A 24470-nucleotide genomic window follows, 5' to 3' on the forward strand; every position below is an offset into this window, starting at 1 on the left:
TAAAACTAGAACTATCATTCGATGCAGCAATCCCACTACTGGGCATATACCCTGAGAAAACCATAATTCAAAAAGACACATGTATCCCAATGTTCATTGCAGCAATATTTACAATAGCCAGGACCTGGAAACAACCTAAATGTCCATCAACAGAGGAGTGGATAAAGAAGATGTGGAACATATATATAATGGAATATTACTCAGCCACAAAAAGAAATGAAATTGGGTCATTTGTAGAGATGTGGATGGACCTAGAGACTGTCATACAGAGTGAAGTAAGTCAGAAGGAGAAAAACAAATATCGTATATTAATGCATATATGTGGAATGTAGAAAAATGGTACAGATGAGCCTGTTTGCAGGGCAGGAATAGAAAGGCAGACGTAGAGAATGGATGTGTGGCCACGGTGGGAAAGGGGAGGGTGGGATGAATTGGGAGATTAGGTTTGACATAAATACACTACCACGTGTAAAATAGATAGCTAGTGGGAACCTGCTGTATAGCACAGGGAGATCAGCTTGGTTGTCTGTGATGTTCTAGATGGGTGGGGTGGCTGGGGGGAGGGAGGTCCAAGAGGGAAGGGATATATGTATACATTAACTGATTCACTGCACTGTACAGCAGAAACTAACACAACATTGTAAAGAAATTATACTCCAATAAAAATAAATAAATAAAATGGATAACCAACAAGGGCCTGCTGTATAGCACAGGGAACTCTACTCAATATTATGTAACAACATAAATGGGAAAAGAATTTGAAAAAGAATAGATACACCTATATGTATAACTGAATCATATAGGTGTATCTATACACCTATATAGCTGTATAGATATCTTTAGGTGTACAGCAAAACTGTACACCTAAAACACCTAAAACTAACACAACACTGTTAATCAACTATACTCCAATATAAAATAAAAAGTTAAAAAAAAAGCATATTGCTAAGTGAAAGAAGCCAGTCTGAAAAGGCTACATACTGTATGATTCCAAATATATGACATTCTGGAGAAGGCAAAACTGTGGAGACAGTAAAAAGATCCGTGGTTGCCAGGGATTAGGGAGGAGGGAGAGATAAACAGGTGAAGCACAGAGGTTTTTTAGGGCAGTGATAATACTTTGTATGATACTATAATGATGAATACATGTCATCATACATTTATCCAAACCCATAGAATGTACAACACCAAGAGTGAACCTAAATTTAAACTGTGGACTTTGGGTGATTATGATGTGTCAATGTAGGCTTATCAATGGTGATGAGGGGAGGCTTTGCATGTGGGGACAGGGGATAAATGGGAAATCCCTGTTCCTTCCCCCTAATTTTGATGTGCACCTAAAACTCCTCTAAAAAATGAAGTGTTAACTTAAAAAAATTAATGGGCACTTCCTATTCGCCAGATACCATGCTAAAAGTTTTACTTATATAAACTTCTCATTCTCACAACAACCCTATGAAGTAGGTAAGTTTATTGTCCCCATTTTACAGATGAGGCAATTGAGAAATAGAGAAGAATAAAATAAATATCCTGCCAATGTGCCTGATTCCCTTAAATCAGGGATGTGCGTTTTCAAAATATAGTCTCTTCTTTTCCAAATTTGCTGAGAGTCAGGCAAATGCAGACCCTGAGCCAACACAGACCATACTCATCCAGTGAAAGAGCAACAAAGATCACCTTGGTGGCTGAGTTGTGGTGGGAAGCCAGGGAGGGGAGGAGAGTTAGAGCCTTCCTCTGGCAGTCTGTTCCTCCCCTGCACTGGCACCTGACTGGAGCCTCAGGGCCAAGGAGCCAAACTGAGAGGAACAGGCTTCCCCTTGAGGAGAGAAGGTCCAGGCTCTCAGCTCCTGGATGTCCCTTTCCCAGGATGCATTCCTGTTTCCACTGCTTCATCTGCCCTACAGCCACATCCTGTATCATGTGACTTTGTAGTTCCTTCCACTAGAGATGGCATATACTGCCCCATCCCATTGATGGTGAGCTTGGTCACATGAGCTGCTTTGGCCAGTGGAATGTGGGTGGACATGACGGTGGGCCAGTTCCAAGCTAGGCTGTAGGAGCGTGCCCTCTTGCTCCTCGGCCATCACCATGAGAAGAGAATGAGACACACCTGGAACAGACCTGTCCTCACTGACCTGCATCCAAGCCCAGTTCAATTCAGCCTAGATCAGTGACTCCCAACCAGTGGTCTGTGGGTAAAAGTTTAATAACCAGCTATCTGATTTCTTTTAAGTTTTGATTTGTAGCATTTGCCAATCGTGTAAATACTGATTTCACCGTGTCTGATTTAAAAGTACCATCACCATGTCACTGAATGAAGAGTTGGGAAGAGATCGGCAATAGCACACTATTCTATAGTCTTTCCACCATATAGATAACAATCGGCGTAAATAAACTCATGAACATAAATAACTGTGAAATGTAGTGAAATAGTTAGGAAATGTTAACTTTTTAAAATGTAACATCTTTGTTTTAAAATAATTTCTTTAATTGTAAGCTTATACAACTTAATTTTTAATAATGGCCATGTTTAACAACTGGCTTACAAGATTCCTTATCGTAAGTTAGTATAAGTTGGGTCCAGCATACTAATTCCCCAGCTGACTCGAAAATGTGTGGAGGAAAATAAACAATTGGTGTTTTAAGTCACTGCATTTGGGGGTGATTTGTTATACAACAGTACTGTAGCAATAGTTAACTGATCCATCCACCCCAAAGCTGTGTCAAAATATCCACTAAGACCCCCCTCTCCAGATTCCCAGCGCAAGGCCCTCTGTGATCATAAGGTCACATATGAGGTTGCAGCCTCATAAGGTTTGAGATAGGCAACTCCTTGCCCTGCCAAAGGATCTGATGAAATGGGCTTAGATTCCAATCTGAGCACTGGACTGGGAGTCAGGAGGCTCATCCCTGCACTCAACATTCTGGAGACCAAGATAATTAAACAAGATACTTCCCATTCTGTCTCCATTCTCGACCCCTTGACATGTCCCTACTTAGACCCACTGATGACTCTCACCACCCAGCCTGGTGTAAAACTGGTCCCTCTTGGGCTACCCTGGTGGTGCAGTGGTTGGGAGTCCGCCTGCCGATGCAGGGGGCGCGGGTTCGTGACCCGGTCTGGGAAGATCCCACGTGCCGCGGAGCGGCTGGGCCCGTGAGCCATGGCCGCTGAGCCTGCGCGTCCGGAGCCTGTGCTCCACGATGGCCGCAGCAGTGAAAGGCCCGTGTACCGCAAAAAAAAAAACAAACAAAAAACTGGTCCCTCTTGCTAGATGTCAGAGTCTCTGAAGATTTGTATGGCCCTACTCTACTGGGGGTCATACCTGCACTCAGAATCTCAGCGCCTTCTCATAGTCCCACCCAGAAATACAACTGTATTTTCTATAATTCGTGTTATGGGGAAAATTTGTCATTTCCTCCCTCTTTACAAACATTTAACTATTCCGGAGCATAAAGCATGCTCTCTCAAACTGCACATTCCCCCCACAGATCCCTTCTTTTAGAAGGACACACTTCCCAGGAAGCAGGCCAATTTGTCAAAAACCAATTTGCCAAAGAATCTTTTTGCTGAATGACCAGTTTGCCAGACTATTGAGGATGCTTTTGATGTTTTCCTTTCATCTCACAGCCAGAACCTGTGAACCTGTCAGCCCAGTTCCACCACTAAGTGCAATTTCCTGAGTATCACGTTTTCTGACACCTGCACTTCTCCAGTGCCCAGCAATTTTTCATGGGTGGCTTTCTCTTAAATATGGCTCCCTGGGAGTTCCCTGGTGGTCCTGTAGGTAAGACTCCGTGCTCCCAATGCAGGGGGTGCAGGTTCGATCCCTGGTCAGGGAATTAAGATCCCACATGCTGTGCGGCCAAAAAATTAAAAAATTAAAATTAAAAATAAGGCTCCCTGTGTTTATTTTCTTGAATTTGCCCTCTACCTCTGTTCCCACTGGGAAAATTATTGCCATTGGGCTTCCCTGGTGGCGCAGTGGTTGAGAGTCCGCCTGCCGATGCAGGGGACATGGGTTCGTGCCCCGGTCTGGGAGGATCCCACATGCCGTGGAGCGGCTGGGCCCGTGAGCCATGGCCGCTGAGCCTGCGCGTCCAGAGCCTGTGCTCCGCAACGGGAGAGGCCACAGCAGTGAGAGGCCCGCGTACCGCAAAAAAAAAAAAAAAAAAAAATTATTGCCATTAATGCCCTTAACCAGATTAACAAATTTGACTGACAGTTTGGAATAGATTTTTTAAAATTTTTATTGAAATATAGATTTACAATGTTGTGCTTGTTTCAGGTGTAAAGCAAAGTGGTTCAGTTTTATATATATATATATATTCCTTTTTAGATTCTTTTCCATTATAGGTTATTACAAAATATTGACTATAGTTCCCTGTGCTATACAGTTGGCCCTTGTTGGTTATCTATTTTATATATAGTAGTGTGTATTGGGAATAGATTTTGACTAATCGATTTTCGGTAAATTGGCCTACAACACTTTTCACCTCCCACCATCTGAGACTCAATGGCCTATTGGATACCATTCCAACATCTGAGCCTCCCTACTCAGGATGCCCCATTAGTGCCCTCACCTTCTACTGTGTCTTCCTTCCCCAGTCCCACCCATAGCTCCTGCCTTCCCCAGGCCAGCCTGCTCATGAACAGTGTGCATCCTATTCTTGGTCCCTAATTGACACTATCCCTCCTGCCCCCCTCCACACAGAGTCGTGCTGGAGCCGGTTCTCACGGGTGCATGAGAGCCAATGGTGCACGTCTCCTCCCAACTCTGCACTCAGTGACGTCATGTTGGTAGCTTGAAATCAGCCAAAGTTAGCAAAGGTTACAAATCAACCCCACCTCCTCTCATGCCCCAGCCGCAGCGGGTTGTTAAACATTTACCAGCACACTACTGCCTGCAGGTAACAAAACCCTGTCCATTTGTCTCTTCTGGCTGCTCAGAGACGTCCCAGACTCCAGGAACCTCAGGTGGTTACTTCTTGCTCTGAATTCACAGTGTGTCACTGTAAATCCTCATTTGGCAATTGGTCACCTGGCATTTGGTAGGGTGCTGCATACACTAGTGTGTGAGGTCTGAATGAAGAATATATTGCCCCACAGTGAAGGAACAGTGGTTCTTGGGGGAAGGGCAAAAAAATCTTAGCTATTACAACGGTCTGCGGCTCTCCAAAGGGCCACAGTACATAAACAGATACACAATACACCTGTGGCATTACATTTCATGAGGAAGGGACTGAGGGATTAGGAAAGAAATGGTTAAAAAGGCTCTTTGTGGGGCAGGTGGAGACATGAAAAATAGGTTGAGAATCACGCCCTGGTGCATAAGGTGTGCAAGTGTATAGGATGCATCCCAATTTTATACAACATTATTTGGGAAAATATTAAGCAAATTTTTTACATTATGGATTGAGTGGGTTGGGGGATTCGGGACTGTTCATGAAATGCAGTATGCTGTGTAGTGTGGACCCTGAAGGTACAGCGCGGTGGTAAGAACTTCCCTCTGCTGTTGCTCCAATACCACACTTAGCCTCCCATCCATCATGTGGGGCCCTGAAAATGTACCTTTCACACCTGCAAAGAGGTGACATTTACCTCTCCAACCAGTGGGGAAGTGACCTAGGAGGACCACCACTGTGGGTTTGAACGCCCCCTCTGGGAGGCCAGTGCTGGACACCAGAGGCTGAGCTCAGGCACGGCTCTGCCACCATGGGGATGAAGTGCTCCTTTCCCCCCTTGTGGATGGAGTGGTAGATGCTGCAAGGCTCCGAAAGTGACAAAAACAACTTCTGTGTGGAAAATGACCATTAGAGTAAGAACATTTCAAGATTTGAAGCCGTGGTGTGAAGACATATCTAGAAAGTATGTGATTCTCAGAGAAATGTCATTCTTGGTGGAAATAGAATTCTGGAGGAAGCCTGGAGGATGAACATACATTTATTGCCATCTTCACAGACTGTGGATGCCCTCCCCAATGCCAAGGGTCTGCTACAGCCACACCACTGGTTGTGCACGCCATGGGCAAGAGCCCTGCAGAGACACGGTGTTCATCAAGCATGAGGATCCAACAGTAAAACTATATGTCCCTAGGCTTTAGGCGTTTTAAGGGACTTTAAGATGTTTTTTAAATTATATATGATATTCTCTTTATGCACTGAAACTTGAGAACCTAATCACCCTCATAGAATGGGTCTCCACTGTTGATGTATTATCTCATTTAAACTTCATTATTGCCCATATCAGCGGGCACTGCATTGTATCACCATTTTACCAAGATCTAATCCAGTCCTGAGTGCCCAGAACCACTTACCCATGGCACCATCCTATTTAACCTAGTCATTTTCTGGAGGGCAGGGTTGGTGATGAATGCATCACACAGCCCAGTACATCTTGGCCCCAGGAGGCCTGCAGGATGAATAAAAGGAGCTTCCCAGCACCCCCATTCAGTGACCCCCTTTATCACTCCCCTCTCTGTTCACACAGGTGGTTTGAAATACTGTTAATCCCACAGCCTTTTAAGGAGAAGCAGAGCCCGCCGCACAAAGCCGCCCCCTGCAGTAGTAACGAGGCCTCTCTACGCAGTCTTTGTAAAGGCTGCCAGCCTCAGTGAGAGAGCTTTCTTATATCAGTCCCAAAACTCAAAAATTGGCTGAGTTGTAGGTAACCATGTCCAAGAGAGCCACCAAGGGTTTCCAAGGAGCTCTGTCAAACCACCGAAATAAAACTCCCTTACCTTCTGGCCAGCCCGAAGTCAATGATCTTAATTTGGTGTCCCGTCTGATTGACACACAGTATGTTCTCAGGCTGGGAAAGAAAGAGAAGTTAGCATAGCTTAATCAACAGCTAAGAAGGTCTGAGTTCCCACACTTAGTTGTCAATAGGCCTCAGTTTCCCAGCCTGCAAGGGAAAGCCCTACAGGGCAGCCCTATAGGGATGGATAGATATTGAAAATAAATGATGTGGCCTAGTGTGAGACAATAAGGAGTAGTATGGATGGTGGGGAACTGGAGAACTCCTGCCCTGGGTAAAGGGGCAGCCACTGCTCAGCTCCAGCCACTGGCCACCACACAGGAATGCAGGCCCAGTCGCCAGAGTTCCTCAGTCCTCAAGGGAAGCCAGAAATCCAGGTTTAAGTAAAAATTCCATGCTTTTAAATGTTGACAACTTAATCCAATTTAAGCATGCATTCATCACGTATAGGAATCAAACACGACATGTCTGGGATGCGGATTTGGCCCACAAGCTGATTGTTTGTGACCATTGGCTTGGGGTGGCGGCTCCAAACTCTGGCTGCACGCTAGAATCATCAGGGAAGTCCTCAAAAGTCCCAACACCCAGGCCCCAACCCTGACCTGATTACATCAGAATCTCAGGGGTGAGACCAAATCTGCAGTAGCTTGGTCAAGGAGATCAGAGCTGCAAAATGTCAACCTGCCATTTTGTGGTGACAGCTGTGACCCATGGGATGGAGGTGCTGGACTTGACATACTTCTCTTAAGTGTTTCAGATCAGCTTGGAGGCCCTGAGGGAGACTGGAACGATTCTCGTTGCTTGTGCCAGACAAATTTGGATAGGGGTAGGGGTGGAGGGCAGATGGAGGGCTTATGGTATAAAGGATCTAGAGACCTAAGGCCAGTGCCTGAGGTCCAGGGGTCCATTACCAGGGTCCCTAGCCCTAGATGAGTACTTTCCCATTCCGGAAACTCAGTGTCTCCATCTGTAAAATGGGAATAATAACCTCTTCTTGCCTTCCTCCTGGGAGGGTGGGAAGATCAAATGACAGAGTACGCATTAAAAACTTTCCAGCTTATGAAGCAAATGTCAGGTACTATTTCTCCTAACAGAAGTTTTTATTGCTATTTACGTTACAAAGCGGTTGTGAAATCCCTCAGATAGGTTCAGGAAGTTGATGATTTAAAATCTTCATGTCTTGGGAATTCCCTGGTGGCGCAGTGGTTAAGAATCCGCCTGCCAATGCAGGGGACACGGGTTCGAGCCCTGGTCAGGGACGATCCCACATGCCGCAGAGCAACTGGGCCTGTGCGCCACAACTACTGACCCTGTGCTCTAGAGCCCGTGAGCCACAACTACTGAGACCACCTGCCACAACTACTGAAGCCCATGCACCTAGAGCCCATGCTCCGCAGCAAGAGAAACCACTGCAATGAGAAGCCCGCGCACCACAAGGAAGTGTAGCCCCCACTTGCCACAACCAGAGAGAGCCCGCATGCAGCAACGAAGACCCAACGCAGCCAAAAATAAATTAATTTATTTAAAAATCCAAATAAATAAATAAAACTAAAACAAAAAGTCTTCATGTCTTCTTTGTAAGGTCTAGAACAACACTGTCCAATAGAAATATAATGTGAGCTACATATATAATTCAAAATTTTCTAATAGCCACATTAAATAAGTAAAAAGAAATAGGTGAACTTAATTTTCCTAAAATTTTGAAATATAAATAATAAACATAAATTATTGAAATATAAATAATAATAAAACATGAGATCATAAAAAAATTACCATTTTAAAGTGTACAATTCAGTGGTTTTCAGTAGATAGTTCACCACTATCTAATTTTAGAACATTTTCAGCACTTCAAAAAAAAAAAAACCCATATTCATCAGCAGTCACTCTCCATCCTCCTCACCCACAACTCCTGGCAATCACTAATGTATTTTCTGTCTCTGTAGATTTGCCTGTTCTGGTCATTTCATATAAATGGAATCATATGAATCATAAATATGTGACCTTTTGCATCTGATTTCTTTCAGTCAGCATAATATTTTCAAGGTTCATTCATGTACCAATACTTGATTCCTTTTCATGGCTGAATAATATTCATTGTAAGGACAGTACCTACCACATTTTGTTTATCTATTCATCAGTTAGTAAACATTGGGGTTGTTTCTACTTTTTGGCTATTATGCGTAATGCTGCTAAGGACATTTGTGTACAAGTTTTTGTGTTGACTTCTGTTTTCAATTCTTGAGTATATGCCTAGAAGTGAAATTGCTGGGTCATATGATAACTCTTTGTTTAACATTATAGGAACTGCCAAATTGTTTTCTAAAGTGGATGCACAACTTTACAATCCCACCAGCAATGTACGAGAGTTCCAATTTCTCCAAATCCTAGTAACACTTCTTGTCTGCCATTTTTATTTTTTATTTTAGCTAATCCAATGGGTGTGAAATAGTATCTCATTGTACTTTTGATTTACATTTCTCTTTTGACTAATGATGTTAAAAATCTTTTCATGTGCTTATTGGCCATTTTTATATCCTCATTGGATAAATGTCTATTCAAATTCTTTGCCCATTTTCAAATTTGTCTTTCTCAATGAGTTGTAAGAGTTCTTTATACATCCTAGATACAAGTCCTTTATCAGATATATGATTTGAAAATATTTTCTCCCATTCTGTGGGCTGTTATTTCATTTTCATTATGGTGTCCTTCGAAACATAACGGTTTCTAATTTTGATGAAGTGTAATTTATCAACTTTGCTCTTCTAGCTTGAGCTTTTGATTCATATATAATATACTCCTATGCTTTCTTCTAAGAACTTTATAGTTTTAGCTCTTACATTTAGGTCTATATCCATTTTGAGTTAATATTTGTATATATTATGAGGTAGGGGTTCAACTTTCATGGGGATATCAAGCATGGTGTCCCAGCACCATTTGTTGAAAAGACTATTCTTTACCCATTGAATTGTCATGGCACTTTTTTCAAAAATCTATTGACCACAAATATAAGGGTTTAATTCTGGACTCTCAATTGTATTCCATTGATCTGTCTGTCTGTCCTTACATCATAACACAGTTTTGATTTCTGTAGCTTAGTAGTAAGTTTTGAAGTTGGGAAATGTGAGTCCTCCAAATTTGTCCTTCTTTTTCAAGATTGTTTTTGCTATTCTGGGTCCCATAAATTTCCATCTGAATTTTAGGATTAGATCATTAATTTCTGCAAAGAAGCCAGCTGTGATTTTGATAGGATTGCACTGAACATACAGATCATTTTGGAGAGTACTGCCATCTTAATAATATTAAGTTTTCTGATCTATGAATATGGGATGTCTTTCCATTTACTTATGCCATCTTTAATTTCTTTCAATAATGTTTCATAGTTTTCAGAATATAAGGCTTATACATCTTTGGTCAAATTCATTTCTAAGTATTTTATTCTTTCTGATGCTACTGTAAATGAAATGGTTTTCTTAATTTTATTTACAGAATGTCAACTGCTAATGTATGGAAATACAATTGATTTTTACATCTTACATCCTACAACATTGCTGAACTAATTTATTAGTTCTAATAGTTTCCCTCCACCCTCCTTAGGATTTTCTATATCAAAATCATGTCATCTGTGAATAGAATTTTACTTCTTCCTCTCCAATCTGGATGTCTTTTATTTATTCTCTTGCCTAATTGCCCTGGTTAGAACCACAAGTACAATGTTTAATAGAAATGGCAAGAATATACACCCGTGTCTTGTTTCTGATGTTAAAAGGTAAACATTCAACATTTTATCATTAAGTTTAAAATTAGCTGTGTGTTTTTCATAGATGATCTTTATCAGGTTAAGGAGTTCTCTTCTATACCTAATTTGTTTAGTGTTTTCACCATGAAAAGTTGTTTGAGTTCGTCAAGTGATTTTTCTAGCTACTAAAATGATTATGTGATGTTGTCCTTTATTCTTTTAATATGGCATGTTACATTGATTGATTTTTCATATGTTAAACCAACCTTGCACTCTTGGGACAAATCCCACTTTGTGGTGTGTATAATCCTTTTTTTTTTTTTTTTGCGGTACACGGGCCTCTCACTGTTGTGGCCTCTTCTGTTGTGGAGCACAGGCTCCGGATGCGCAGGCCCCGTGGCCATGGCTTACAGGCCCAGCCGCTTCGCAGCATGTGGGCTCTTCCTGGACCGGGGCACAAACCCCTGTCCCCTGCGCCACCAGGGAAGCCCTGTATAACCCTTTTTAAATGTTGCTGTATTCAGTTTACTAATTTTTTATTGAGAATTTTTACATCTATATTCACAAGGGATATTCGTCTGTAGTTTCATCACAAGAAGTGATGTCTGCCTGGTTTTGGAATCAGGATAAGTCTTGTCTCATAAAATGAGTGAGGAAGTGTTTTATTCTCTTCTAATTTTTGGAACAGTTTGTGAAGGATTGGTATTAATTCTTTAAACATTTGGTAGAATTCACCAGTGAAGCCACATGGGCCTAGGCTTTTCTTTGTGGGTAGTTTTTTACACCAATTTGATTGTTTTACTTGTTATAAGTCTATTCAGATTTTCTATTCCTTTTGAGTGAGTTTTCAGAAGTTTGTGTCTTTTGGGGGAATTCTTCCATTTTATCTACATTATCTAATTTACTGGCATACAATTTTTCATAACATTCCCTTATAATCTTTATTTCTGTAAGGCTGGTAGTGATGGCCCCTCTTTCATTCCATTCATTTTAGTAATTTGAGTCTTCTTTCTAGTTCAATATAGCTAAAGATTTGTCAATTTATTGATCTTTTCAAAGAACCAACTTTTGGTTTCATTGATTTTCTCTGCTGTTTCTCTGTTCTCTGTTTCAATTATTTCTGCTCTAACCTTTCTTATTTGTATCCTCTGCTTGCTTTGAGTTTAGCTTGCTCTTCTTTTTCTAGTTTCTTAAGATGGAATGTTAGATTATTGGTTTGAGATGTTCTTTTTAATATATAAGTGTTTGCGGCTACAAATTTCATTCCTAGTTTAGATGCACCCCCATAAGTCTTGGCATGTTGTGTTCTCATTTTCATTCATCTCAAAGTATTTTCTAAAACTTAATTTTAATAATAATTTTCTCTGGCCTGATATATCAAAAACACTACCATTTCAATAAGTTATCAAAATAAAAAATATCGATGAAACATTTTCCATTATTTTTATCATATTGCCTTTGAAGTCCAGTGTGCATTTTACATTTATAGCACATCTCAAATCAGACACTAAATCTTCATCAGAAATACTTTAGATGTATTTAGATCTCATGAATTATTTGTATTTAGATTTCATGAAATTGATAGCTTTTGAAAAACAAATTAACATATTGAAATTGTTCCAAATATACTTAATGTTTTTCAATAATTTAATCATGTCAATTTTTAGATTTAAATTAATAAAATTTAAAATTCAGTTCCTCACTCACACTAGTTATATTTCAAGTGCTTAATAGTCAAATGTGGGGCTTCCCTGGCAGTCCAGTGATCAAGACTCCACACTTCCACTTCAGGGGGCACGGGTTTGATCCCTGGTTGGGGAATGAAGATGTCACACGGCACAGTCAAAAAAAAAAAAAAGAAAAGAAAAGGAAATTCTGCCATTTGTGACAAGATGGAACTTGACGGCATTATGCAAAGTGAAATAAATCAGACAGAGAAAGACACTTACTGTATGATCTCAGTTATAAGTAGAATCTAAAAAATTGGAGTCATCACACTTCCTGATCTCAAACTATAACTAAGCAACACTAATCAAAATAGTATAATATAGGCATAAAAAGGCAGACATGTAGATCAATGGAACAGAATAGACATCCCAGAAATAAACCCATGTACAAAACAGAAAGAAAAGAATGGCTACCTCGTGCTTACTTTTTGTCAAGTAGACAAAAGAAGCTGTAATGCATTCATTCAATGGACTATACCATGGCCCTTAAAGAGAATGAGAAAAGATGTCTACAGTGTACTGTTAACTAAAAAGGGCAGGTTTAAAAACGAGATGTATAGTATGATCCCTTGTGTGTATGTGTGTAGTGGTGCCAAATTGCTAATACAGAAGACCTCTCAGCACAGAGACTGAGTGGGAAGAACTTTCACTGTGCATTTCATACATTTCTATATTGTCTATATTTGTTACCACATGCATGTTTCTATTTTAGTTTTTAAAAACTAATCTTAGAGAATTTTTTATAGAAAAAAGTCACTGTATCATTTGATCGTCAAAGAACACTTAATGAGGTACCTATTTTCCACATGTCACAGATGGAGGAACTGAGGCTCAGAGACTTGGCCTGCCCTAGAATCCAGAAGTAGGCAATGGCAGAGCAAGGAATGGAAGCCAGGATTGGGTGCTGACAGAGCTCTCAAAGATGAGAGAGCAGCAGAGGCTCAGGAACCAGGGCACCCAACTGCCACATGCCCAGGGCGGAGCCTGACCTTGAGGTCCAAGTGCAGGACGTACTGCTGATGGAGGTATTGCACACCCTCGCAGACCTGCTTGGTGAACAACACCACATCCAGTTCAGTCAGGTTGTACTTCTCTTCTGTGATCCGGTCAAAGAGCTCACCCCCATCCACACTGCCAAGGCAAAGGAAGAGGCAAGCACTGACTGAGCAAGGCTCTCAGAAGACTGGTCCACTCATCACCAGGTGAGCCCAAGGGTGCCACTGCCATCTGGGGTTTTACGGGGACCTTTGCTCTTGTCCATTCCCAGCTCAGAGTATGGGTGGTAAAAAGGAAGCGATGGGCCAGATGGGAGACTGGGGCTTATCTGCAGTGTTGATCATCCAGGCTCACTCTGGATACTCACTCTTGATACTCTAGGCCAAGGTTGTAAGCTCATTGGCCTACAGGGGCCAATTAGTACCTACATGGCAAGAAGCCTAAATCAGACCAGATGTAAGACAAAACTTTTCTTAGAACACATAGCCCTTAGTCTAACTTCTTTTTCCACTTTTTATAGAGAACTGACATGACAAATATTTCACTATCCTCAGTCCTACCAGAAGGAAAATAGCAACACAAGCACAATAATAAATGTCCCCTGAGCCCCTGGCCTCAACGTCATGGGTAGCTGGAAGTGATAGGGACTGTAGCAAATGGGAGTTTGATTGCCCCGTCTACAAAGGTCAGTTACTATGAACTCCATCACACCACTTCCAACTGGAAATGTAGATCCAGCATTACCAGATCTTTTATATTTGCAAGGAAAGCTAGACATCTAGGTTTTAATGTGAAATTTCCCTACTTCCAACTAACAACTAAATTTAGTTAACAACTAAATCAAAATTACTAAAAATTGTGTAGGCCAAAACAATATCTGTAGGTCAAATCAGGTTCACTGGCTGCTGGTTTGTGACAAATGGCTTTGTCCTCTGTGCTCTATGTTGGAGGTCAGGCAGAGGAGGTGATGCCTTTCCCTGGGTGTCACTGAGAGGGGAAGGAAAGGGAGAGTTTTGCTGGAATCTCAGTTCCCAGCCCCACCCCGAGCCCTGGCCCCGTCTCCCATGCTCACTACTCCATGACAAGGGTAAAGCTGTTCTTGCTCTCAAAGGCATCGTAGAGCTGGATCAGGTTCACATGGCTGAGCTGGTTCATGATGGTGATCTCGTTCTTCACATCCTCCTTGTGGAGCCAAAGGGGAGAGGAGTTTCCAAGAAATGGGTCAGGAAGAGAAGTCAGCTGCCCTTCCCAAGAAACACACATCCCCACCCTGCATCCTCATTTCCTGTTCTCACACCAGCTTTCCTCAACTCACCACCCACACCAGCTTCTTACAGCAGCAAGGGCCCACCCATTTCACAGATAGGAAACCTGAAGCCCAAAAAGGAACCCTGGAGGTCTAGGAGGACCTGTTGCCCAGGGTGCAAGGTGACCTGCTGACTGGAGTGTGGGAGTCATGGAAAAGAGGCAGGAAAGGTGGCTAGGTTTCCTGCTCAGAGTGGAGGGGCCTGGTGCAGTGTGGGGTCCAGGGTGGCCCAGAGGGAAGTGAAGGAATCCTGAGCTTGGTCCGGGACACCCACTGGCCTGGGGCAAAAACCTCACCCGGTCCTTGGCACTCTTCACTTTGATGATCTTGGCCGCCAGCGAGAGGCCCGTGGCCTTCTCCGTGCATCTGTGGACCTGGCCAAACCGGCCCCTGCAGAGATATGATGACAGAGCAGTCTCAGAGCCCCAGAAGCACACTCGCCATGTGGTGGGCCAGCCCCATCCTGGACCCTGGGCTTTCTGGTCCTACCTCTACTCTGCACACACCACAGGGATTACCCTGCACCCCAGAGTTATCAGTCACCACCCGCACACCCACGGGCTCTGAACCTGGAAAAGAGCTTCTTCACCCCATATATGTGGGCCATCCTGCACCCCAGAGGGTGTCCCCCCAACCCACAGAACCCAGCCCATCCTGCACCCCAGGTGGTGTCCCTGTCACCCACACCACCCAGGCCGTCCTGCACCCTAGAGGACATCCCTCTTACCCCACCCCATGTCAGCTCCCGTGCCACCTCCAGTACACGGGTCCCAGGCCCGCACTGTGGGCCCTCCTGCACCCTACACTTCATCTCACTCACACCATGCGGGCCCTCCTGCACTCCGCGGATATCTCCTCACACACTCTTTGTAAGCCCTCCGCCCACTCCCATGCTGTGCGGTACATCCCACTCCTGGCGATGGCTCCATCAGTCAGTTCCTGCGAACCACAGCGGCACCCAGCTGTCCAGTTGCCCCGCCCCTCATCAAGGCAGAAGGCAGCTTACCCTCCCAGGACTTCGTGCTGGCACACTGTGTAGCCCGCTGAGGTCGAGGTCTCCCTCACACTCACCATCCGATGCTCGAAGGGGGCTGGCGGGGCTGGACTGTCGTCTGTTCGGGAGACAGCAACTGTGAGCCTCCTTCGTGCCGTCCCCACCTCTCAGCTCCCCCCACCCCCAGTCCCAGACCCACTTGGTTCAAATACGGCTTCTGCCAGTTTGTTGGGGGCTTATCGAGGGAGTACTCAGAGTGTTCCAGGAACAACTCCATGACCTCCGCAACCCTGGACCCAGAGCAGGGGAAATACTTCTATTTTCTCTTAGTTTGTCTCACAAGCCACTTTCTGCTCCCCAAAGTAGAAGACTGAATTTGCTTTGAGAGCATACTGTGTACCTTTTCTGTGTCTGCAAAGGTGAGCCCAAGCCCTAGACTACAAGGGGGTAACATTTGCATGATTGTGTTGTTTCCTGGGCCCCTGGAAAGCCTGGGTGTGTCGCAGAGAATCCACATCTAGAATTCCAGTCTGAAGTCTCCTTCGCTGCAAAGTAACTGCCTTCTGTTCTGGAGCCCAACCGTCAGATCCTGGCTCTGTCAGCACTGACCTTGTGACCTTAAACGTGCTTCTCAGCCCCTCCTGTGTTTCACGTGTCTCCACTCCACAGGCCTGTGAGGGTAAACGCCACCACAAATGCCCGAGGCTCGGCTCACAGGGAGTCCTCAGCTAACATTGGCTTTATCACCATCTCAAGTCTCAGAAAAGACTCTAAAGTCACAGCCTGCTCTCAGCTGTGTTTCAGGAATTAAGGGAGGCCTATGTCCACATCTGGACCAGGTCATACAAGGGGAGAGGAAGCAGCCAGAGAAGTCAGAGCACAGCACAGGGCAACCGTGGAGCCCGGAACTGGCAAGGGGCACCAGGATGACCTGCAGAATGCTCAGCCCTTCCTCAGGGACCTCCAGAAATTCTGGAACAGGGAGTCAGCAAATGGTGGCCTTCCAGCAGCCATATGGGATGAGGGCTCAGACCAACGAGGGTGTGGCCCTAAGGGCTGGAGGAGTTGAGGCCCTTTAGGTCACAGGAACACAAGGACACCTCCCACCACCATTGGGACAGAAAGCAGGTCAGCAGCCCCTTCCCGATCCTGGATGAGAGTCAGCCCACTGAGTGCAAATGGCTGATAGTGGGTTATATATACCAGTTAATGGATTTGCCTTTTAGCAGGAGCCTTCCCTGTCTCAATCCAGAATGATACCAATAGTATCGGGCAGGCAGGTGGCTTTGAGAAATCCAAGTTGAGCCCCATGGGTTCCCTCCTCTCCAATGGCTAGAGCCAATATGAGCTCAGCCTGCTGCATCTCCGTGCCTTGGTCTCCAGCCCTGGGATGTGCTGGCAGGCTGTTCCCAGTCTTCGACTCCCCAACACCCACATTCTCTCTCCCTGGAAGCTTCAGGGAGGCTTCCCAGGGTAGACCTTTCAAACTCACTCACCTCGGGGCACATAGCAATGCCCTCACTTACCCAGAAACAGGCTGCCCGCCTCAGCTCCTGGGGGTGTCCTCCTTCCTGCTTCAGCTCTGCTCGTGCCCCTGGCTGTGCAGTCTTTTCCAGGCTCAGGGTTCCCTGCTCCCGGGCCTGTGTCCTGCTGCAGGCCTGGGGTCCTGGCATCGGCTCCCTTGTCCCTCCAGGCCCTGCTTGGTGTCATGGCGGGCTCAGGCCCAGATCCCTGTTTCTCTTTGGCCTTTGCTCCGCAGTCGCTGCTCCGCTTCCACAGTGGGGAAAACACCTTAGCTCCTTTTGGGATATGTTTTCCTGACTCAGTCCCAGGGGCCTGGGGGTAGCACCTGGGCCCAGGTGAGTCCTGCTCACCTGGATGGGCAGCTGCTAGAGCCTCTTCAGGGGGCGTGGTTCTGAGGCTGCCGCCTCGTGTCACAAGTAACTCCCCAGGGATGTCTGTCTCCTGCACATGGATGGAGATCCTGGGGCAGAGAGAAATGTGGCCCTGAGGTTAAAAGCAAGAACCTGAGTCAGAACAGACCTGGGTTCAAATGCCTGCTGCTGCCATTCACTGACCACGGCCTCTTAGCCTCAGTTTTCTCATCTGTTAAAACGGGCCCTTTGGGTTGTTATAATACTAAGAGTTAGCTTGCGGTTGAAACCAGCAGATTCCATCCCCTGTCCCTCTCTACCCAGACAGGACACCAGGGGAGAGACTGGCTTCAGTGGCATACGGTGCCACCAGCTCTCAGGATTCCACTGGATCAGCATCCAGGAAAGACTTGAAGCGACCTGTGGTGGATGGGGCTTGGGAAGAGTGGGGAGGCGGGCACCAGCTGTCTCTGTGGCACCTTGGGAATGTGCTTCTGCTCCAGGAGGAATGTGGCCGGGAGGCAGGAGACCTGGGCTCTTCCCTCCCTTCTTTGGGCCTCAGTTTCCCTTCCATTAAATGAAGAGAAGGGTGAACCAAGTCAAACATCACACTGAAGCTTCAGGTCAGACACATTTTAGTAAAATCAGGGAATTGCTCATAAGAGTCTGGACTTTCTGTTTCTCCTGAATAAAACAGTCCTGGCTGTGCTAGGCCTGCGTGCTTACACAGCTGAGGAAACTCTCTGCCTCCCTACAGGCCCTCCTGCACCACTGGGCCATGCCACTGGGCCCGCTGCATCCACCTTTGTTACCCAGACCAAGCAGCATTGTGGTTTTGGAAGCCAGCTGGAGGTCAGGAAGGCCTTCTAAGCCCTGACATTCAGAGGGAAGGACACTGATCCTGGGAGCTTCAGACCCTCCCTCTCAGAGTTGCCCTCTGACTGCCCTTCACAACCCCACTGCCAAGGTCTATGAGTGTTGGGGCAGGGGTGAGGGGGTGAGTGCCTGGGGTGGACTGAGTCTCAGGAGGGAGCCAGGCGGCCTCCATCCTGGCCGTAGTTCTGCCACAGTTTGCTGAACAGGGCTGGGTTTGGGCAAGTCTAGCCTCAGCAACCTCTTCTGTCAAACAGGGACAGTAACACTTCACAGATGTACTGAGAGTCGACTAAGAAATGAAAGTACAAATGCAGGAGGTTCAAACAGTGAAGCCTAAAATGGTGCAGCTACTGTGGAAATCAGTATGGCAGTTCCTAAAAAATGTAAAAATAGAACTACCATATGATCCAGCAATCTCACTTCTGGAAATATATCCAAAAGAATTGAAAGCAGAATCTCAAAGAGATTTGCACAGCCATGTTCACAGCAGCATTATTCACAACAGCCAAATGTGGAAGCAACCCAAGTGTCCAGTGATGGATGAATGGATAAAAAAATGTAGCATATACATACAATGGAATATTATTCATCCTTAAAAAGGAAGGAAGTTCTGACCTGGATGAACCTTGAGGACTTTATGCTAAGTGAAATAAGCCAGTGACAGAAAGACTGATTCCAAATATATGAATGAATGAATTATATGAAGGACTTACAATAGTCAGATTCATAGAGACAGAAAGTAGAAAGGTGGTTACCATGATCTGGAGGGGAGGCGTTTGATGGTAACAGAGTTTCAGATTTACAAGACAAAAAAGTTCTGGAGATCTGTGTCACAGCAATATGAATATACTTAACACAACTACACTATACACTTGAAAATGGTTAAGATGGTAAATTTTATGTTATGAGTTTTTAACCACATTTTTTTTAAAATTAAGGCTTTCCCTAGCAGCTGGAGGCCCAGGCCCCTCCTCTGAGCTGCTGCAGGTCCTCTGAGAGCAGTGCCTACTTCTGAATGCACCTGGTTCGGCAGCCTGTTCACAGCTAAGCCTTGGGTGGGAGGCAGCAAAAGTCCCCCGACACTCCCTCAGGAGCAAGTACGGGTTGGTGATGACAGGGTAGGATGGGAAGGGTGGCATCCAAGCCCAGCTCAGCCCTTGCCTTAACCAAGGGACATGGGAAACTGCAGGAAGCCAGTTTCTGGAAGAATATCCAGGTAGACAGGTAGCCAGCTAAGAAGGCCAACAGCCACTGAGTTCCTCTTGGTCTTCATACCTGGGGGCATGGGATGACCCCAAGGTACTGCCATGCATTCCCATGCCACTCTGAGTGTCTAAGGCTTCCCCACTTCCTGCGCAGCACACCCAGGGCAGGCATTGCTAATTGATTGCAGCACTCTATTCCACCAAGTCCAGCAAGGGCCCAGGGATCCTCTACACAGGCAGCCACTGCCAATCACAGCCAATGCTCGAGTTCAAATCCATTTTTCTCCAGATATACCCATGTGCTAGGTGACGGAGGGTAGGCAGTGATCGCCCCACTTCCTGAGCCCAGTCTGGTGTCTGAAATTCAACTCAGGGTTGAAACTGACACACAGACCTTTCCCCCTCACCCAGAATTCTTTTAGGGCCCCTAACAAGTTCATGGAAAGTTCATCCCCACCCTAGATTCCACATTTAGAGCCTTGGCCAGGATCCAAGGATGCCTGCCAGGAATCCCTCCCTCCAGCTGTTTAGGTCTCCTGGGGACTCATATTTCCTTCCAGAACAAAGGCAGAAAAAGGACTGGGCTTCCCTGCCAGCCACCACAGCATACACAGACACCAGCTCCTCTCCCTGAGCCAGGCCTTGGGGAACTCAGTTATAGATCAGGACAGCCAAGGGCAGGTGCAGAAGGGCACAAGTCCCTTTAGAGAAAGGCCCAGGAAGCAGAGTGCCCTTCAGTGGGCTGCCTGGGACCAGGATGCCCTGCCCCTGGAGAACACTGCTGGAAAACACAGGGCTAGGTAGGACCTGACAGTCAGCAGTTCTGGCTCTTCATTTTCCTGCACCATGTCTGCTGAGGGCAGGTCCTGAGACTGAGTCCTTAGAGCTCCAAGTCCACTTCCAGAGCTCCAAGCATAATCTTTCTGAAAGCCCCTGGATTGATTCAGCCCATACCAACCTCCCACCTCTGAACACACATCATTCTCTCCCCATCATAGTATTTAAGACTTAACTAAATGCTGACCTGAAAAAACAGGATGGTGCAGTGGTTAGGGGCACAGATTCTGGAGTCCAAAAACCTAGATCCAGCCTCTTAAATTTTTTGAGAATTGTTTTGTGGCCTAGCATGTGATCTATCCTGGAGAACATTCCATGTGTACTTGAAAATAATGTGTATTTATTTATTTATTTATTTATTTATGGCTGTGTTGGGTCTTCATTGCTGTGTGCAGGCTTTCTCTAGTTGCAGCGAGTGGGGACTACTCTTCATTGTAGCACGCAAGCTTCTCATTGCGGTGGCTTCTCTTATTACAGTGGCTTCACTTGTTGCGGAGCACAGGTTCTAGGCACGTGGGTTTCAATAGTTGTGGCTCACGGGCTCTAGAGCACAAGCTCAGTAGTTGTGGCACACGGGCTTAGTGGCATGTGGGATCTTCCCAGACCAGGGCTCGAACCCGTGTTCCCTGCATTGGCAGGCAGATTCTTAACCACTGCACCACCAGAGAAATCCTGAATGTGTATTCTTATATCAAGCATTTTTTCCAGCTACAGTGGTATGAAATCAGAAATCAATTATAGAAAGAAAAATGGAACAAGAACAGACACATGGAGACTAAACGACATGCTACTAAAAAACCAATGTGTCAATGATGAAATCAAAGAGGAAATCAGAAAATACCTTGAGACAAATGAAAATGGAAACACAACACTCCAAAACCTATGGGATGCAGTAAAAGCAGTTCTAAGAGGGAAGCTGATAGCAGTACAGGCTTTCCTCAAGAAACAAGAAAAACATCAAGCAACCTAAACTACCACCTAAAGGAATTACCACCTAAAGAAGAACAAAGAAGGCCCAAAGTCAGCAGAAGGAAAGAAAAAATAAATATTAAAGAGGAAATAAATACAATAGAGATCAAAACACAGTAGAAAATATCAATGAAACCAAGAGGTGCTTTTTTGAAAAGACAAACAAAATTGATAAACCTTTAACCACACTAATCAAGAAGAAAGGAGAGAGGACCCAAATAAACAAAATAAGAAATGAAAGAGGACAAGGTCCTACTGTAGAGCACAGAGAACTATATTCACTATCCTATGATAAACCATAGTGGAAAAGAATATTTTTAAAAAGAATGTATATATATGTATAACTGAATCACTTTGCTGTATATGTATGCATAACTGAATCACTTTGCTGTACAGCAGAAAGTAACACAACATTGTAAATCAACTATACTTCAATTAAAAACAAACAAGAAAAGAAATGAAAGAGGGTAAATAACAAACAATACCACAGAACTACAAAAAATCATAAAAGAATACTATGAACAGCTATACGTGAACAAATTGGACAACCTAGAACAAATTTCTAGAAACATACAACCTGCCAAGACTGAATCAAGAACAAACAGACAATTTGAACAGACTGATCACTAGTAGTGAAACTGAATTTGTAATTTAAAAAAAAACTCCCAGCAAAAAAAGTCCAGGGTTGGACAGCTTCACAGGGTAATTCTTTTTTGTGTTCTATAAAAAAGAACTAGTGCTTATCCTTTTCAAACTAGTCCAAAAACTTGAAGAGGATGGAACACTCCCAAATGCATTCTATGAGGCCACCATTACCCTGATACCAAAATCAGAAAAAGACACTACAACAAAAGCAAACTATAGGCCAGTATCTTTGATGAAAATAGATGCAAAAATCCTCAACAAAATATTAGCAAACTAAATCCAACAATATATAAAAAGGATCATACACCATGATCAAGTGGGATTTATTCCAGGGACCCAAGGATGGTTCAATATTTGCAAATCAATCAATGTGAAACATCATACTAACAAAGAGAAGGATAAAAATCACATGATCATCTCAATAGATGCCTAAAAAACATTTGACAAACTTCAACATCCACTCATTATAAAAAGCTATCATCAAAGTAGGTATAGAGAGAACACATCTCAACATAATAAAGGTCACATGACAAACTCACAGCTAACATCACACTCAATGGTGAAAAGCTAAAAGCCTTTCCTCTAAATTCAGGAACAAGACAAGAATCCCACTCTTTCCACTTGTATTTAACATAATATTGGAAGACCTAGCCACAGCAATCAGACAAGAAAAAGAAATAAAAGGCATCCAGATTGGAAGGAAAGATGTAAAACTGTCGCTATTTGCAGATGACATGATACTTTAAATAGAAAACCCTAAAGTCTCCACCTGAAAACTATAAAACAAATAAACAAACAATAAAACAGATAAAACCATAAAGCAAATAAACTATAAAAACTAATAAACAAATTAAATGAAATTGCAAGACACTAGATTAGTATACAGAAATCTGTTGCTTTTCTATACACTAATGTTAAACTATCAGAAAGAGAAAGTAAAAAACAATCCCTTTTAAAATCACATTTTAAAAATGCCTAAGAAGGAACTTAACAAAGGAGGTGAAAGACCTATATACTGAAAACTATAAAACATTGATGAAGGAAATTGAAGATGATACAAAGAAATGGAAAGATATCCCATGCTCTTGGATTGGAAGAATTAATATTGTTACAATGGCCATACTACCCAAAGCAATCTACAGATTTAATGCAATCTTTATAAAAACACCCATGACATTTTTTCAGAATGAGAACAAATAATCCTAAAGTTCATATGGAACCACAAAAGACCTCAAAGTGCCAAAGCAATCTTGGTAAAAAAGAACAAAGCTGGAGGTATCACCCTCCCAGACTTCAGGCTATATTACAAAGCTACAGTAATCAAAACATCATGGTACTGGCACAGAAAACAGACATATAGATCAATGGAACAGAACAGAGAGTCCAGAAATAAATGCATACACCTATGGTCAATTAATCTATGACAAAGGAGGCAAGAATATACAATGGGGAAAAGACAGCCTCTTTGATAAACACTGTTGGGAAAACTGAACAGCTACATGCAAAAGAATCAAACTGGACTACTTTCTCACACCATATAATAAAAAAAAAACCCAAAATGGATTAAAGACCTAAATATAAGACCCCAAACCATAAAACTCCTGGAAAAGAATGTTCAGTCAGAACAGCCTATGATGTAAATCATATCAACTGTTTTTTTTGTATCTGTCTCCTAAGTCGAAAGAAATAAAAGCAAACAAACAAACAGGGCCTAATTAAACTTAAAAGCTTTTTCACAGCAAAGAAAAATGAAAAAATGAAAAGACATTGAAAAAATAAAAAGACAACCTACTGAACAGGAGAAAATATTTGCAGATGACATGACCAACAAGGGGTTAATATCCAAAATATATAAACAGCCCATATAGTTCAATATGAAAACAACAACAAACAAGCCAATGAAAAAATGGGCAGAAGACCTGAATAGACATTTCTCCAAAGAACACATACAGATGGCCAAAAAGCACATGAAAAGATGCTCAACATTGCTAATTATTAGAGAAATGCAAATCAAAACAACGAGATATCACCTCACACCTGTCAGAACAGCTATCATCAAAAAGACTACAAATAGGGACTTCCCCAGTGGCACAGTGGTTAAGAATCCACCTGCCAATGCCAGGGACACGGGTTCGATCCCTGGTCCAGGAAGATCCCACATGCTGCGGAGCAACTAAGCCTGTGCACCACAGCTACTAAGCCCGTACTCTAGAGCCCACGAGCCACAACTACTGAGCCCATGAGCCGCAACTACTGATGCCCACACGCTCTAGGGCCCACATGCCACAACTATTGAGCCCCCATGCTGCAACTACTGAAGCCTGCAAGCCTAGCGCCCATGCTCCACAACAAGAGAAGCCACCACAACGAGAAGCCCGCACACTGCAACAAAGAGTAGCCCTCGCTTGCCACAACTAGAGAAAGCCTGCATGCAGCAACAAAGACCCAACACAGCCAAAAAAAAAAAAAAAAAAAGACTACAAATAACAAATGTTGGCAAGGATGCGGAGAAAAAGGAACCTTTGTACACTGTTGGTGGGAATGTAAA

The 24470-nt window shown here is 43.9% G+C and overlaps 1 protein-coding gene across 2 annotated transcripts in view; it reads right to left on the bottom strand.

Moving 5' to 3' along the window:
• The window catches only part of MYLK3 (myosin light chain kinase 3), a 59803-nt gene that overhangs the window by 13259 nt on the left and 22074 nt on the right, over positions 1-24470 (bottom strand). For both annotated transcript variants that reach the window (XM_060131086.1, XM_060131085.1), the window contains exons 4-9: positions 17043-17500; positions 15529-15634; positions 14819-14912; positions 14289-14398; positions 13210-13351; positions 6741-6811 (exon numbers count right to left, since the gene is read on the bottom strand). In XM_060131086.1, coding sequence (XP_059987069.1) covers positions 6741-6811; positions 13210-13351; positions 14289-14398; positions 14819-14912; positions 15529-15634; positions 17043-17500 — 981 coding nt within the window. The remainder of the gene's footprint in view (positions 1-6740; positions 6812-13209; positions 13352-14288; positions 14399-14818; positions 14913-15528; positions 15635-17042; positions 17501-24470) is intronic.

Source organism: Lagenorhynchus albirostris, chromosome 19 (assembly GCF_949774975.1).
Source record: "Lagenorhynchus albirostris chromosome 19, mLagAlb1.1, whole genome shotgun sequence".
NCBI lineage: Eukaryota > Metazoa > Chordata > Mammalia > Artiodactyla > Delphinidae > Lagenorhynchus > Lagenorhynchus albirostris.